This window comes from Nyctibius grandis, chromosome Z (genome assembly GCF_013368605.1).
Source record: "Nyctibius grandis isolate bNycGra1 chromosome Z, bNycGra1.pri, whole genome shotgun sequence".
Classification (NCBI taxonomy): domain Eukaryota; kingdom Metazoa; phylum Chordata; class Aves; order Nyctibiiformes; family Nyctibiidae; genus Nyctibius; species Nyctibius grandis.
In genome coordinates, this window is record NC_090695.1 from 50,713,856 (window position 1) to 50,730,667 (window position 16,812).

Below are 16,812 nucleotides of genomic sequence, written 5' to 3' on the forward strand. Positions count from 1 at the left end.
CCTGGTTTAGATTTAAGACTAGTAGTGCCAAATTAAAAACAAAGCTTTGCTGGAAGGTGTGCTCTCTCTTGTAAAGCGTAAGCAGTGTAGGACAATCCTGACAGCAGAAAAATGCATATCACAGTAACCAATGTTTCTTAGTTCTCACCTGACACTAGTGCTTATGAAGATGGAAAAAATTACTATTCTCCTACATAATCTTACTATTGTAACAAGGTAAACATACCCAGCTAATGCTACTAGTATTTTAATATACTGCAACATTAGATGAACTGGGGAACAGAAATTCATATGCCATTTATTGATTGAGGGCAGTACCTGTCACTTCTCCAAAGGTGAACAAAGAATTTAACTAGTAAAAAAATCGGTTTCTTTCACATATATAAAAATTATATTCTCTAATAAATGAACACTGTAATAAATAAACACTGACCACTCACTGGCAAAGAACAAAACAAAGGTGACAGAACAAATTATTTTTTTGTAAAATATGCAATTAAATACCCAGATGGAAAGATGGCATATGTTTCACAGAAGAACAGTCATCGTGATCTGAAGTGTAATGTTCATTTGGCTGACTGGATGAGTGGGCATATGTGTCAAAAGCACAGATTTTGTAAATATTTGTGTTTTGTAATTTTTCTTAGGAAGGCTGACTCACTGCAGAGCTTTACTGCTGTGTGCAAGTGCAGGCACTACACAACAGCACATTATTCCTTTTTTAATATTTCATAAATGGGAAAAATCAAATCTCCAAAATTCATCTACTCTAATTCTAAGCACTCTGATGGTTGCTGCTCCCTCACTGCACTTAGCCATTTTCTTACAGTATCTCTTAGCGAGGAAGTATTCCTTCAGCATTTCTTGAACATTTAGCTTTTATGACATTTTCAAAAGGAAGCTAATGAAACATTATATGGTAATCTAATATAGAGTAGGTACAAAACTGGTTAGAAAACAAAGTCAAAGACTACTTTACAGTGACTATTGTTTTTATGGAAGGATGCATTGAATGAAAAATGACAGTGGTCAACTGTAGGCCTGATATGATTTAATATTCTCATCAGTGATGGAACAGGGAGAATGCATCTTATATTTGCAAGTGATAGCAAACAAGCTGTAGCATAGCAAGAGAATTCAAAATGGTCAAAACAGATTGGAGCAAATTTCAGTAAAAAAAGGCAAACTTCAGTAGGGAATGTGAGATTTTACTCCAAAGTCTGATTAAACCACTTCACAGATACAAAATGAGGCCAATAGCAGTTCTGGATATGATCACAAACTGAATGAGCCCCAACTGCGCCATGCTGCTACAAAGTCATAGCCCATATGAGGATGCATGACTGGCAGGATAGCGATAGAGTTTTAGGTTGGGCGTGATGAATTTCTTTTCTGGTGCTAGATAGCAAAGCACTAAAGCAGCCTGCCTGCAGAGGCTTTGGGGTCTTTATCATTGGAGATGTTTAAGAAAAGGTTTGACAAACATTTTCCAGCAAATGGACTAGATAACATCCTGTGGCTCCCTGCAGACCCAAACCACAGGGGCTGAATTTGAGCTTGTAAAACTCACTATCACTCTCTCCTCCAAAACAGCTTTTTCTTGGTCTTGAGTTTCCTTCAGTTTCATTGATATGTCAGTTGTTAAAATGACACGATATTGCAGTGGCTATTACATTACTACAATAATAAGATAGTCGGTGAAGTCTGGCACATGTAAGAAGTTACAAAAATCTGACATACTTGATTACAAAACCTTGATTCACATTGCTTAGAACTTCATAATCTTTATTTTGCAACTAATTTAATTGGTTTTGGACAGATGGACAGAAGTATATTCAAGCAAAGTAATAAACAGTATATTGCCCATAGCCAAATAACTTCTTGTAACTATTCCAGTGCTTCAGCACACCTGTGGCCTGAACTAGGGAAATGACATGAAGCCCTAACACTGTTGTATTGTTCCTTTTAAAAGCCACTTAAAATTGACAAGATTATACTCCTCAGTGAAACGTGTTTCTGCGTTATGAAAGTAAGTTTTTTATTGTATAACAACTCCCAAGAGTGTATATGCAGCAGACATTTTTGATTTCCATGTCTCCTCTGAAGGGCTGGACTGCAAAGGCTCGTAGAGCCCAGAGATGCTGTGGGCAGAAGCAGGTGAGGTACAGTGAACATTTTGTGCAGCAGATGTATTCACTTGGAGGAACTGCTGGCTGGTGAGGCAAAGCCAGAAATGACCTTTTGTGGAGGGTTCTCAACTTCTCTCAAGGCTAATCAAGAAAGTATGGGACCTGACAAGGGCTGACAAAAGGAAAGGGACAGAACAGAGAAGGAAAGAAATTAAAGTCCACCCCTAAAAATGGGTGTGGGTTAGGCTGTGATATTGAGGCTTGCTGCCTAGGTGAAGGAACTGCTGAAATGTTAGGTGTTCTAGAAAAAAACAAATCCTATCTGCCTCTGGTTGGGCATCCAAATTAGTAAATACTTTAGGTTTTAATTTTTCAATCTCTGCTCACTGCCTGTGTAATGGGCAACATACTCCCACAGGAATACTCTGAAGATAAAATTCATCAGTGTCTGTGAAATGCTTAGATTTGGTAGTGATGAGCCTCAGAGAAAAGCTTGTGAGGAGACGAACGTTTTTATCTTTGGAGCAGAGTTGGAACTACTTATAACAAATGAAGTACAGAGTTAACTGTTAGGAAACAATAAGTAAAAACAGTGTCTGTAGACGTGCAGTCAATGCTCCTTGGGAAGAGGGCATGTAACCAGGTAATTAAAGCATGCACAGTGTGTATACACAAAGGGATGAAACAAGTTCCACAAGCCTTGATGTTTCTACTGTTCAGGTTCTTGACGTTGCAGCCTTAATATCCTTCTCACGTAGCATTACAGAGGTGGATTTATTGGCCGCAAAGGAAGGAGTGGCTGCAGTTTCCATTAGGATATGTGGGTAGCTTCCTTTCCTCTCCTCTCCCTTAGATTCTGACTTAGTACCATGAGGTAGAGTTGACAGCTATTATGTATTCGTTGAATGACACACATATTAATACCCACACTGACAGGGATGAGGTTTGTCTTTAAATTGAAGTTTTGTTTTTTTCAGTAATACATCATGATCTCATATGTGATTGTCTTTTTGCAGTCATCCTAAGTTTTCCTGCAGCATTCACAGTTTTCCAATTTGTTTCCTTGACTGTTTTTCTCTATTTTGGATTATTTCTCCACCCAGATATACTAATCCACAGTTTTTCAAACTGAAATCTAAATTAGTTAAAAATCCAGGTCCTGTAGTTACCTTTGTATTACTCCTTGCCCCCTCTGCCACAAAAATATCTGTAATAGATTCCGGTGGCCACACGTCAGAAGCACTGCAAAAGTACGTAAAAAATCCCTCAACATAAAAATATAATGAAACTTAAAAATGCTATCCAACCTGGTAAAGGACAAGCAAGTTATTACAGTTTCTAGTTTCTAGTAACAGCGATATTGTAGCTATTTGAGTTGCAAAATACATCTTTTACTAGAGTAGGGGACAACTTTTTCTGACATGAGGAAACACAGGAAAGCTTGGCTGTTTCTTTTTCCTCTACTTCTATACATCTGAGAAGAGATGTTGTGACTTGCGTTGGAACTTTTATTCATAAATCTCAGAATCACAGAATCAACCAGGTTGGAAGAGACCTCAGGGATCATCGAGTCCAACCGTTGCCCTGACACCACCCTGTCAACTAGACCATGGCACTAAGGGCCATGTCCAGTCTTAAACACATCCAGAGATGGTGACTCCACCACCTCCCTGGGCAGCCCGTTCCAATGTCTAATGACCCTTTCTGAGAAGAAATGCTTCCTAATGTCCAACCTGAACCTCCCCTGGCGAAGCTTGAGGCTGTGTCCTCTTGTCCTATCGCTAGTTGCCCGGGAGAAGAGACCAACTCCCACTTCACTACAACCTCCCTTCAGGTAGTTGTAGACTGCAATAAGGTCACCTCGGAGCCTCCTCTTCTCCAGGCTAAACAACCCCAGCTCCCTCAGCCGTTCCTCATAGGACAGACCCTCCAGACCCTTCACCAGCTTGGTCGCCCTCCTCTGCACTCGCTCCAACACCTCAACATCTTTCTTGAAGTGCGGGGCCCACAACTGGACACAGGATTCAAGGTGCAGCCTCACCAGTGCCGAGTACAGAGGGACGATCACTTCCCTAGACCGGCTGGCTACACTATTCCTAATAGAGGCCAGGATGCCATTGGCCTTCTTGACCACCTGGGCACACTGCTGGCTCATGTTTAGCCGGCTGTCGATCAGCACCCCCAGGTCTCTTTCCACTGGGCCGCTTTCTAACCACTCTTCCCCCAGCCTGTAGAGCTGCATGGGGTTGTTGTGGCCAAAGTGTAAGACCCGGCACTTGTTCTTGTTCAACCTCATGCCATTGGTCTCAGCCTATCTAACTAACCTGTCCAGATCCCTCTGTAGGGCCTTCCTACCCTCCAGCAGATTGACACTCCTACCCAGCTTGGTGTCATCTGCAAATTTGCTGAGGGTGCACTCAATCCCTACATCTAGATCATCTATAAAGATATTGAACAGCACCAGCCCCAGAACTGAGCTCTGGGGAACACCGCTAGTGACGTCCTCTATTTGATAACTTCTTTGTCTTCTGCAATCGGAAACTTGGAGCTCCCAAGCTTCAACACAAATTCAGCTCTCCTAAGTGGGAGATTTACAAGGTCTCACTCAAAGCACTGAGGCATGAAATGTTCTCAGATATCAGCAGGGACAAGGGACATTCTCTCTTAACTCATCAGTTCAGAGATCTCCACAATTTCTTACATCTTGAGACAAAGCAGTACAGATGAAGTTATGCATGGCACTTACAAGTTTCCAAGACAACATGGATTTCTGTTTACATATTTACAACTTTCTCATAATGTAATTGGGAAGAAGCTGAAGGAAAACAATATGTAAGACCATATTCTTTCCATTTAGCCTTTACTAGGCACCTTGCAAACACTAGAGAGGTGCCACCCTTGCCCCAAAGAGCTTATAGTCTGTAAAAAGACTTATTCTTCCTATGTGAAGAGCGCTGTCTCCGTTGGATACAGTTTAGAAATTAACTTCAACACAGCAAACGTTAATGAAGTCCTCACAAAGCACGAGCACGCTGAGTGGATGAAACCTGTACTTTATCAATATGGAAAATCAAAACACTTTTAAAAACTTGCTTTCAATATAGCTTAAACAACAATAACAGCTCCAATAAAGTGTGAGTATCCTTGGTAATGCTTACTATATAGACACTGTTGACATCTGACTTCATCTTTTTTTAAATGAGTACTAAAACTTTAAATTTGGAAGAATTTATTTCATTTGTGAGCTAACTCACAAATGGGGAGGGGGGGAGAAAAGCAATTTGGAAACAGCAACTTAGGGAATGGGCCTACAAATACTTTAATTGTGTGAGACGTTACTTTAGTGGCTGTGAAAACTACGGCACCCAATTAAATGACTGCTCTGCAAGAGCAGGGCATGATACTTCTGATCTTCACTCCCCACAGAAAATCTCATCTTAAACTGTGTAATGAGTGGCGTTCCCTCACAGAAAAACAGTCCTTAATTCAATGACTGGTATGAAATGGAAAACAAATTTCTTAACTTCCCTCCGACGCGTTGGTGCAAGGCACACACGGCGGAGGGCTGCAACGGTGCGAGTGTCGGCCTCGCGGCAGGGGCTCCTCGCACAAGGAGGGACACGCAGAACGCCTCGCAACGTTCCGGAGGAACAACGCGGGGTACCGCAGGCTCAGGAGCGGCGTGGGAGAGGAGCTGCTCCTCCCAGCGCCGCGCCCAGCACACACCGCACACCCAACACGCAGGCTCGCACCCGCCGAAGGCTGCGCCCACGCCAGCCCGCTGCAGGCAAGGAGACCCCCGGGACAGCCAGCTCTCCACGCCGAGGCGGGTCGCCTAAAACGCAGACACGCGTCGGCGCTGCCTTCGTGGGACGAAGACTTTGCGGGGTTTCGCGGCCAGCGACCGACTTCGTTGACCTCTTTCGCGGCGACGGCGGTACCGGCCTGGCCTCCCGGCTGGCCCCGCCGCCCTGCCCCGGTGCCCGAGCAACTGGTAGGCGAAGTTGCTGCCGCTTCCCGGCCCCGGCCCGGCGCTGGTGGGCGCTCTCACGGCCCGCTCCCGGCCCCCTCCAGTCACGTGGCGGGAGGGGGCGGGGCGGTCGTCACGTGAGCGCGGGGAGGTGGGGGGTGCTGGCGGCCGGGCTAGAGGGGAAGATGGCGGCGGAGAGGGAGCCCCCGCCGCTGGGGGAGGGGCGGCACGCCGACTTGGAGGACCTGGAGGACGGCGAGGACCTCTTCACTAGCACCGTGTCCACGCTGGAGGTGAGAGCTCACCCGCCACCGCGGGACCCGACCCCCGCGGCCGGGCTATGGCCTGCCGGGCCCTCCCCACCCCTCCTCTCCTCGCCAGGCCGCCGGTGCCGCGCTCCTGACCGGGGCCCCGGACCCCCCGCCCGGCCGCCGGCCCTTACCGGCCCGGCCCCCAGCTGCGGCCCTGCCGCCTGCCTCTGTTCCGGGAGCGGCGGCTCCTCGGTGCTTCTCTCCCGGCTGTCGAGTGGCCTCGGCCCCGCGGGGGCTCGGTGGTTCCCCTCAGTTCTGCTGCGGCCAACAGCAACCGAAGACTCTTTCTTCGAGTACCGCTGTGCCGGGTCGCCGCTTTCCCTCGTCTTACCCCCTTCTTGTACTACCGGGGTAATAAATATTTCCACCTTTCCTCGTCACACGACGCCAGTTTCGCTGGTCACCCCCCCCCCCGCCCTTTAGACTTCGCGTGGATTAGTAACAACCCCTTTGCTTTGTTTGGCCTCTTTCCGAGGCTTCACCTCCTTCCAGTCTGCAGAAACTTGCAGAAACTGACTCTCCGAGCCTTCTCCCGCCGCAGCCGCCGCGGTGCTCGGCGGTGGCTGGCTTCCCGCCCCCGGTGGCACTGGCCCCCACGCCTCCCGGCCGGAGGGGCAGGCAGGGGCGAGCGGAGGGAGGAGGCGTGTGTGCCAGGCGGGATGGAACTGGAATCACGACTCTGAAAGATCTGAAAACTTGTGGTGGATACATCTCTAAACAAACCGTGCTTGCTTTCCATGTCAGGGGTCTAATGCAAAAAACCCAAAAAACCAAAAAACAAACAAACAAAAAAAAAAAACCAAACCAAAAACAGAACAGCTGCACGCATAAATAGGTCGTCATTCTGAAAAAATGCTCGTGTGTTCATTTATTATAGGGGGAGCTTTTCTTGCTGAGTTGTTGTGGTTATGTTTCACCTGTGTGTTTTGCCAGTATCTTCTGGAAGATCTTTGTTCTTCCTGTACACAGTTGCCTATTTAAAAATAAAATTGTTCCTGTTCCTCTTTTCCTGAAGAGTTTCCTGTCCGTGACCTTTACAGTAATAGGATCAGTGCACGTTTCTTTGTTTTATTCTGGCTGTTGCCTGCCCTTAACAAAAAAGGCCAGTATACAAAGAGGTTCTTAAGTGTATTTTAAAGTCACTTGCCTTCTCTCAAGTCACTTTATTTTTTTTTTCTTTTTATAGATACATAATCTGTGCATTAGTACAAAACGATATGTGGAAAAAAGCTGTGAAGGACTAGCAAATGATGTGAACCTGCCCTTGACAAAAATTGTATCAATAGACTTCTCTGCATCTGTGTGTGATACAGTGTGTATTATTGTAGTCTTGTTCTGTGCCCTAAGAAAGACTGCAGTGTAACATACATAACGTCTTTACTGATAAGGTCTGGAATTAAAGCTGCAAGAGATACAATAGATTTAGTGTCTAAATCATAGTTACGATGAGAAGTCCTCATCTTAATGATTAAAAATAGTTACTGAAAACTCCTCTAACAGCAAAAACTGGCGAAAAAATGCACTTTGTATTGGATGATTTGGCTGACAGTTGCATTGTACTGCATTATTTTTGTAGGCAGTCTGGAAGAAAGTAACAAAGTAGAAAGGGGAAGCCTCTTTGCTTAAAGAGAAGCTTTGAAAAGCTTTGTCAATAAAGCTTTTTTTGACGTCTAATCTTCTACAGCATTTAGGGAAGAGCATTAATCTTGTGATTTCCCTGCAAATTTGGAAGAGATCACGAAAACTGACTTTGAACTTCTCACGAGCTTGAACATAGATAGTTTAACTCAAGTGTATAGGGCACCTTAGTCCAGAGAAGAACGATTATCTTATGGTGTGGGCCTAATTAAACTTCTGTCTTGAGTGGTGTTTTAATCCTGTAAATGAAGTAGCTGTTTCTAAATGGCCATGGAAGTTCTAGGCTAACAACGGAATGGCATCGTGCTTTTCGTAGTTGGTCATGTATTTGTTTGGTGATACCAAAGGAGAGAACATGGCAAGGGACGGTGAGGTCCAAAGCCAACTTATATGAAGGCTGTGGTACTTTGAAAGGGTACCTTGGAGCTGTCCATCTGCTTTTTGTGTGATTAATTTCAGCACCCCTCCTACTTTTTCTTGTTTTCGTTCTCTTTGCGGCTCACAAAAGGCATGCTGTTCCTTTCTTACCTATGATTTGGTTGTGCAGTGGAGAAGCTATAAGATTTCTAGTAGGTCTTCCAAAAAGCTTCCATGTTAACAAAGTCTCCATTTAGAAAACATGTGCAACTCGTCTGAGTTTCTTCTGACAAAACATAAATGTAATGTATATTATGAACAGCAAATATGAAATATTTAAATACAGGAAGGCTTACCGACTTCAGTGGCTTATCTGTATAATCAAATGGAGAATATTGTTTAATTCAAGTTGAATTCTCTGATACGAAGAAAAAGAAGCTGGAGCTTTAACTTTCTTTGTGCACATACTGAAAGTTAATGTCTTGAATTAAACCCTCTTAATTCTAGAATATAACGTTAGAAGATCACACTCAGCTGTAACACCTGGCACTTCTGAGGTGCAGGCGGAAAACATTCTAGGACTTCAAAACTTGGTGGGTGGCAAAGTATGAGAATGCTCCTGTTTCTGTGAGCATAAGGCACCTATGAACTACAGGCACCATGCTGAGCAGTAGCTTATCTGAGCTGGTGGGGTGCTTGTTGCCTTGTCGGATATCCACAGTGCCTAAGAGTAGTTGAATGATTATTTGGTTTTCATTGTGCCAACCATATTGTAATGTCTTGAGGACTGCCTCCATTAAATTCATGGTTGCTGAGTGGTCTCTAGCTGGCAGAGTTGCTTTCATCAATGAGAACAGCCAGATTGAATCAGACAAATTCTCTAAGCCAAGATTGTGTTTACAGTGATACTCAATGGTGGATGCTGTGTGAATATTGCTGATGATTATATGTATGTGCTGGTAGTCACCTGCAGTGCTTTCCCAGCTATCAGGTTTTTGTAGCTCAAGGACTTCCTGAGCCCTAGGTAGCATTACAACATTAATAATCTACCATGGACTTATCTACTTGCTAAATTTTCAAGTGCATGGTTTTTTGTTTTGTTTTTAAAATAAGGTGTCCATGATATGCACAACAAGAAGTTCTGGAAGTTAATGATGCATTATGAGAAGTATCATCCCCTGTTATAAGGCTGTAATCAACAAATTGCTAATTTGCTGTCTGTGTCCTCTGCCACTGCTAGGTGAGACCGCAAACAGCTGTATGGAAGTCAGTTTTGATGACATATATGAAAAAAGTATATGTTTGATTTTATGAAAAATGGTATGTTTAGTGTTCCTGTCATTTCATCATTTCTTCCTTCTTCCTCCTTGCCTTGGTCTGTTTCTCTGCCACCTTCCTTGTTTATCTGTTGTGTCACTTGTTACTTTATTTTCCCTAGACTTCTCACTCATTCCTGTATTGCTGTCTCTGTCTTTTGTAAAGCAGGTGCCATGTGAACCTGTAGCTAAGCTACCACCTACTCATTTCAACCAGTATTTATATTCCTGTGGGGTTTTTTTTCTGATGGAAGGACACATGGAGGCACTTGAAAACAATGAGTAAGCACTAGATGTGGTAATCTATCAAGGACTGTCGTTTAGGGCAGGGAGTGTATATAATCTCATTGCCGGTTTGTTAGTTGATGTCAGAGATCTGCAATATGCATTTGGTTTTTGCACAGAAGGCAAAAATTAGATAGGCACAAAAGTCCATATGTCTTTAATAATATCCATTGAATTTAACAGTGACAATTATAGAGGAAGCAGTAAAGATCCCATTGGAATATCTGAGAGGAAGATATTAAGGCCTTCAACACTATACTAAACTTCGTAGAAAAGTAAGTCTGTATCCAAGATTAATTGTTGTAATTCTACTGGAAACGTGTGTCTTGTTCCTTGGTGTTAAATCCAGGCTGTAAGGGAAGCATGGAGGCATTCCTTCTAGTGTGATTGCTTTCTGCTGAAAATGTTGCTGTCCTACTGTTGAGTCTATTCTCTTTGCTGATGCCGTGACTTGTGAGCTTCTGTAACCCTGTTTCAGACAATGAGCCAGGTTAACTTGAACAACTAGAGTAGCACGGTGGTCAGCTTTTGTCAGACTACTGTGTTGTGACTGACAAGTAGTTGAACTGGCTTGGGGGGACCCTCCTATTAAGAGAAGGGAGAATGTCCAAATGTCTAGGGCTGTGATTTCAGCCAACAGCAAATGTGAGAACTTGTTCTTGTCTCTTGGTAAGTCAAAGCTATATAATAATTAGTTATTACCGAATGTAATGCTCAATAAAAGAGGGGAAAATTGATCTTGTTATTGCCATTGCAAACTGGAATGGGCCCATAGGCATCTCACCAGAAACTTGTTTTCTAGAAAACAAGCAAAGCAGGATCCTGGCCGTTCTGCATGCTTGAATGTCCTGGCCATTGGGTATCTTGTCTGTTGGATACTTCACCTGAGTTACTTCCAGCTCAGGAGTCGCTTAGAAATTTCACAGACGTGAACTTTTCAGGAAATGGACATATTTGTGACATTTTGTGAATTGTTGACATCAAGTAAGTTTAAAATTTCTAAACATCCATGCTGTCTGTGTGTGTCTGAGTCATGAGGTTTTTGGTTAGTCTCATCTTCCATATCTTGTCTGATACTCAGATCTTCACTGTGCTAACTACTAACTCCTCTGACAGCCATCTTAATTGCCATTTTAGCTGTACTTTGTTAGAAATAAAAGAGTGAAGTTGGGGTACTGTCTTTTAGCTTGCACCTGCAGTAGGGTGTAACTGGAACAGCCTAGTATGTTAAGAGTTGTTTGAGTGCATGGGTGCTTCTTTTGAGAGGCTGAACAGCATTGTCTGACCCACTGACTGTGTAAAATAATCAGATTATTAGGAATTATTGACTCCAGTTTCTGATACATTCAGGACTCTCACTTTCTAGGTTTTCATAGTTTCTTAAGAACTGTGTCTGTTTTGAAGATAACTTTTGAAGGTAACAAACTAAACTTTGTTGCAAAGCTCTTAAGCAAGCTAATACTGTACACAGAAGTTACAGTGAGTGTTCAGACCATGAATCATTTTTAAGGAGTTTCTACACATTGTCTTCTTCATATAAAGTCCCAGCTGTTTGTGAAGATATTTAACCCCATCCTTAATTTATCTTGTCAGAGAATGACAGCTGTTTAAAAATGCTAAAGAGCTCCTGAAAGATTAGTAGGCCAGGAAATACCTTATTGAGCTGTCAGCTTGTTGTGGTTTAACCCCAGCTGGCAGCTGAGCCCCACACAGCTGCTCACTTGCTCCCCTGGCAGGGTAGGGGAGACAATTAGAAGGGTAAAAGTGAGAAAACTCGTGAGTCATGATAAAGACAATTTAATCAGTAAAGCAAATGCTGCGCATGCAATCAAAGCAAAACAAGGAATTTGGTCACTGCTTCCCATGGGCAAGCAGGTGTTCAGCCATCTCCAGGAAAACAGGGCTCTGTCATGCCTAATGGTTACTTGGGAAGACAAATGCCATCGCTCCGAACGTCCCCTCTTCCTTCTACTTCCCTCCAGCTTTTATTGCTGAGCATGGTGTTACATGGTGTGGGACCTCCCTGTGGTCAGTTGGAGTCAGCTGTCCCAGTGTGCCCCCTCCCAGCTTCTTGTGCAATCCTCAGCCTACTTGCTGGCAGAGCAGTGAGAAACAGAGAAGGCCTTCGTGCTGTGTAAGCACTGTTCAGCAGTAATGAGAACATACGTATGTGATCAACACTGTTTTGATCACAGATCCAAGCCATGGAACTATACAAGCTATTATGAAGGAAATTAACTCTTTCCAGGCCAAAACGAGTACACAGCTGAATGAGTATTTTAAAGGAAAGACATTTTACCTGTAAATCATCCACAAAACTAGACTTCAATATCTATATTATTGAAAACAGAACTTGAGATTTATAGCAAATGTAAATTTATTATATATTTCTAAAATAAATAACACATAGGTAGAACTTCTGTTTCAGTGAAAATCTTCCTGTAAGAGTCACTACTAGACTTTGTGTCTTGTATACAAATTATACCAGCTGCATGAATAAACCTTGCTTTCTGAGGTTTCCCTACAGTCTATTTGTTCAAGTCCTCTCCTTTTGTGAGTATTCTCCAGTTGCGGTTTGTGGCAACCAAGGTATGTGAAATTTGGAGAAAGCCCTCTGTGACTGATTCATGCTAACTACAGCTGTGAAGCCTGGTATCCAGTGCAGAATTCTTGGCTTTCTTGAATAATGCCAAGGGCAGAATCTTTCCCAGCTTAGTGACAGAAAGAGATCCATAATCCTACTAGGACTTGGTGTCTTTCTACATGTTTATGGCTATTCCTGGGAAGACTGCGTTCCTTCTTCAAAGTGGGAATGGCTTTGTATTGGCCTCTGGTTAACTTGTCGATTTAGGCATGTAAATATTTGGGTTTTCATATTATGCCATACATTGATCAGGTTTAGGTGTTCAAGAAGAATCTTGAGCCTGGTAGGGTTTCTTTTTGTGATTAGAAGCCAGGTATAGTCAAAAGTAATCATCAGTAACTAACTACTACAGATAAAACTGAGAAGATAGGCTGGGGGAATAGCTGGAAGGTGTGAGTATTCTCCGAGGACTCTTTTCCACCACTCATTAATCAAGAGCAGAATTAAGGGATAAAGCTGAAAGCCATCTGCTGTGTGGAACAAGTGATCAGGAAGGCTTTTTTTCCCTGTACCTGGCCATGTTACAGCTGTTTTTCATGGAGGTGAATTGACAAGCATGAACTACATGTCATTTTGCATCTGTGGTAGTATGGGGTCCCCACTATGTCCTAAACCTCAGATCTATCAAAATGTGAGTAGCTGTCCAAAGTTGAATAGCAGCAAAACTGGTTCAGAATCGGTATGTATAATGTTTTCATGAAGAATTGCTCTTGCCGATAAAACTTTAAACTGCTTGAAACTTACAGGGAAATCAAGCACTTCTGTGCTCTGCTGTTCTAGATGAAGTACAAGATCTTGAACATGCAGCTCTATGCAGCACTGCCTAGAGAGACAGACTGTTTCTTCCAGAGTGTGCTACTTCTGAGTTCTCAAATCACTTAAAACTGTTGACTATTACATGTGACACATACTATCTACACTATCATTTGTAGAATAATGAAGCATGTCAAGTGGTAAGGTTTTCTTAAATTTCCTAGTTCATTTCATCTAAATTAGTTGCAAGTCTTGTGATACAACTTAAGGATCATGCTTCACAGAATGAACAAATAAACATTTATTACCTCAGAGCACTCCTTTTTGCTGTGGGATCGTTTTGGCATTGGTTTAGTATGAAGTGAGAAGTGTATATGTGTCAAGTGGATCAGTTGCTAGTAAGGTTATAAACTCTACTACCTACATACAGTTCCCATGTGTTTCTGCCTTGACTTTCTTTGCAGGCTCTAGGGCAAAATCCAACAAGCAGTTTGAGAGGCTGCACCTTTCATTCCTCATCACTTTGGTTTGCTTATTGGTTTCCCCACATTATATGTGGGCTTTTCAAAGAGTGGCAGCCTTTGGTAGAGGGAAGGGAATACCTCTTCTGTCAGTTGAGTGGAGCAGTTCCTTGTTGCAACCATAATCTCGTTTAGAGGACTACAAATTTTCTGGTATTGTTGTATTCCACATCTGAAATGCTGTGTTCAGTTTTGGGCTCCTCACTACAAGAAAGACATCGAGGTGCTGGAGAGAGTCCGAAGAAGGGCAATGAAGCTGGTGAAGGGTCTGGAGAACAAGTCTTATGAGGAGCGGCTGAGGGAAATGGGGTTGTTTAGAGAAAAGGAGGCTTGGGGAGACCTTATTGCTGTCTAAAAGTACCTGAAAGGAGGTTGTAGCAAGGTGGGTGTTGGTCTCTTCTCCCAGGTAACAAGTGATAGGACAAGAGGAAATGTCTTGAAGTTGCACGAGGGTAGGTTTAGATTAGATATCAGGAAAAAGTTCTTCACTGAAAGGGTTATCAAGCAGTGCAGCAGGCTGCCCAGGGAAGTGGTGGAGTCACCATCCCTGGAGGTATTTAAAAGATGTGTAGACATGGTGCTTGGAGACATGGTTTAGTGCCTGACTTCGTAGTGTTAGATTAATGCTTGGACCCAATGATCTTAAAGGTCATTTGCAACCAAAACGATTCTATGATTCTGTGATTCTATTTGCTTTTATCTCCATTCTGTCTATAGCAGGGAAGACCTTGGGCTTCTCACCTTTCCAGGCTGAGAAAGTCTTGATTTCATATATCCTCTGAAAAACTACTTTGTACTATGTCTGAATTTCTCTGGCAGGATTTTTACTGTTTCTTGCTTCTTCTGTACCAGAATTTCGGGTGACTGAGGTTTGGATAGATGTGGGGGCCAGGGTCTTGCTCTATGCTGCTTGAAGTAAAGCAGCAGTGCCATACTCCATGGTAGGATGTACACTGTTCTTGGAGACCCAGCTATAAGGAAGGCCTCTCCCTTAGAACTGTTGCCTCTGCTACGTTTATGAATGTGAAAATACAACCTGGACAGATTTTTTTTCAGTGGATTTTCAGTATTTTTCAGGTTTTTTAAACCTTTTGTAGCCTGTGGTGTTTGTTGAAGTGTAGCCTGAAATGTATGCTGCTTTGAATTCTGGTTCTGAACTTAATTATGACAACTCTATGCAAAACTAGGAAGCAAGTAGTGACACAATTTTCAGATGCTCATTTTAAAGTGCATGCAATCATGAATAAATATGCTGTTGTTGAAAACTCCTTAGCTAACTGTGTTGGATGAAGTTGTGAGCAGTGAGTCTTGCAAATTTTCTAGAACTATTGAAATAACCATAGTTGATAACTTATTCAACAAGGATTTTCTAGCTGAAGCACGGATCTTCAGTTAGGTGTGTATTTATTTTGTGAGTAAGCTATACATTTGGTAGCCCAGCTTCAGTACTGCTTTAATTTTCCTGAGTGTCTTCAAGTATTTCTCTTTTCTACAGGGCAAGTTCTAGTCTTCAGTGAATTAAAAGAACTGCATCTACAGCAGGCCTAGCTTCTATGTCAGTACAATGTGATGCTCTGTGGCAGTATCCCCAAATTCAACCTGTTGCAAAGATACCAAAATTTCTTATGGCTGCAAGCAGCCTTGAATTGTTTGAATGGCATTAACACACTCTTTTAAAAAATCTCTGAAAAACTGGTATAGAGCCCTTGGAGTTTTCTTTATGTTTCCTCTGTGCAAATCCAAATCTAAATACAAGCCTCTCCAAAAGGAACATAAAAATCAAATTACATTCAGCAATACTAATAAACTTATTTCTGTAGCAGCTTTTGTTTCATGTTAATTAATCTTTAGGAAATGGGTGACACTTTTTTTCTCTGCAACAGAGAAATGAAAAGAGCTGTTGACTAGCTCATATCCTTTGTTCATTGTTACCATGCTAGGAGTAGGAAATGGAAATAGCTGACAGGGTTTCCTTTTGGTACATCTTGCCTTGTTTCTTTCCAATGAAAGAATATTTGTTGCAATAATTCTTATGTACTAACACACGGCAACTGGTTCTCTACTAATTATTTCACTTTTCTTTTAAATAGTCAAGTCCTTCATCTCCAGAGCCAGCAAGTCTTCCTGCAGAAGACCTCAGCACAAACTCCAATGGTCCAAAGCCGTCAGAAATCATGCTAGATGATGACAGAGAAGACCTCTTTGCTGGTAATTGCTCTTTTCTTGTAATGTCTCTGCATAAACTCTTTTGCTCTTGGTCTGAAAGGAATGTGCTTTTCTAGGAAGGAGGGTTAAAACCTTTTTATGCTGTAAAAGGTCTTTTTCTTGGCTGTAAGGAAATATGAAGCAGTAACCCAGCAGTAGAAACTTCAGTTCTAATTTTACGCAATTTAGTATTGTAGCAAATCTTAACTGTTGCTTAACCTGTTGAAGGTATGCTTCCTGGAAAATTCATTAAGTAATGAATTAGTGCCTCTGGCCATCATCAGTCATTCTTTCCTGAGTTCAACAGTTGTGTATTTAATTGAAGTCCTATGATCTTCTGCAGTATGTTTTCAGGTTTATCAACTTGCAGGAGAGGTAACACACTAAAAAGGAAAAATAGCCAAGATTCTTCTTTGCCCAAAGTTGTTTGTTTTACCGTTGTTAACACATCTAGTTATTGATTGTGTGTGGTTGTAAAACTGTTTTGGAGTGTCACCTTTCATTTCAAACTTGAAGTAGAAAACTTAATCTTGCTTAGTAGTGGAAACAAAGTGATAATGTAACTTCTTTTCAGGCTTAGATGAGTTTTGTTACAGTTGTATTGGTAAATTAAAATTGGGAATATTTTTTCACCAGATTTGCATGTGTTGTCTCAGGTGTAAACACTTCTATTACACTTTTGA

The 16,812-nt window shown here is 42.4% G+C and overlaps 1 protein-coding gene across 1 annotated transcript in view; it reads left to right on the forward strand.

Annotated features, from left to right (window-relative positions):
• The first annotated feature begins 6,277 nt into the window (after positions 1-6,277).
• Positions 6,278-16,812, forward strand: part of SNX2 (sorting nexin 2) — a 36,966-nt gene continuing 26,431 nt past the window's right edge. Inside the window, 2 exon segments of the mRNA XM_068422890.1 lie at positions 6,278-6,392; positions 16,015-16,132. Of these exon segments, the coding sequence (XP_068278991.1) occupies positions 6,285-6,392; positions 16,015-16,132 (226 nt within the window). The 5' untranslated portion in view covers positions 6,278-6,284.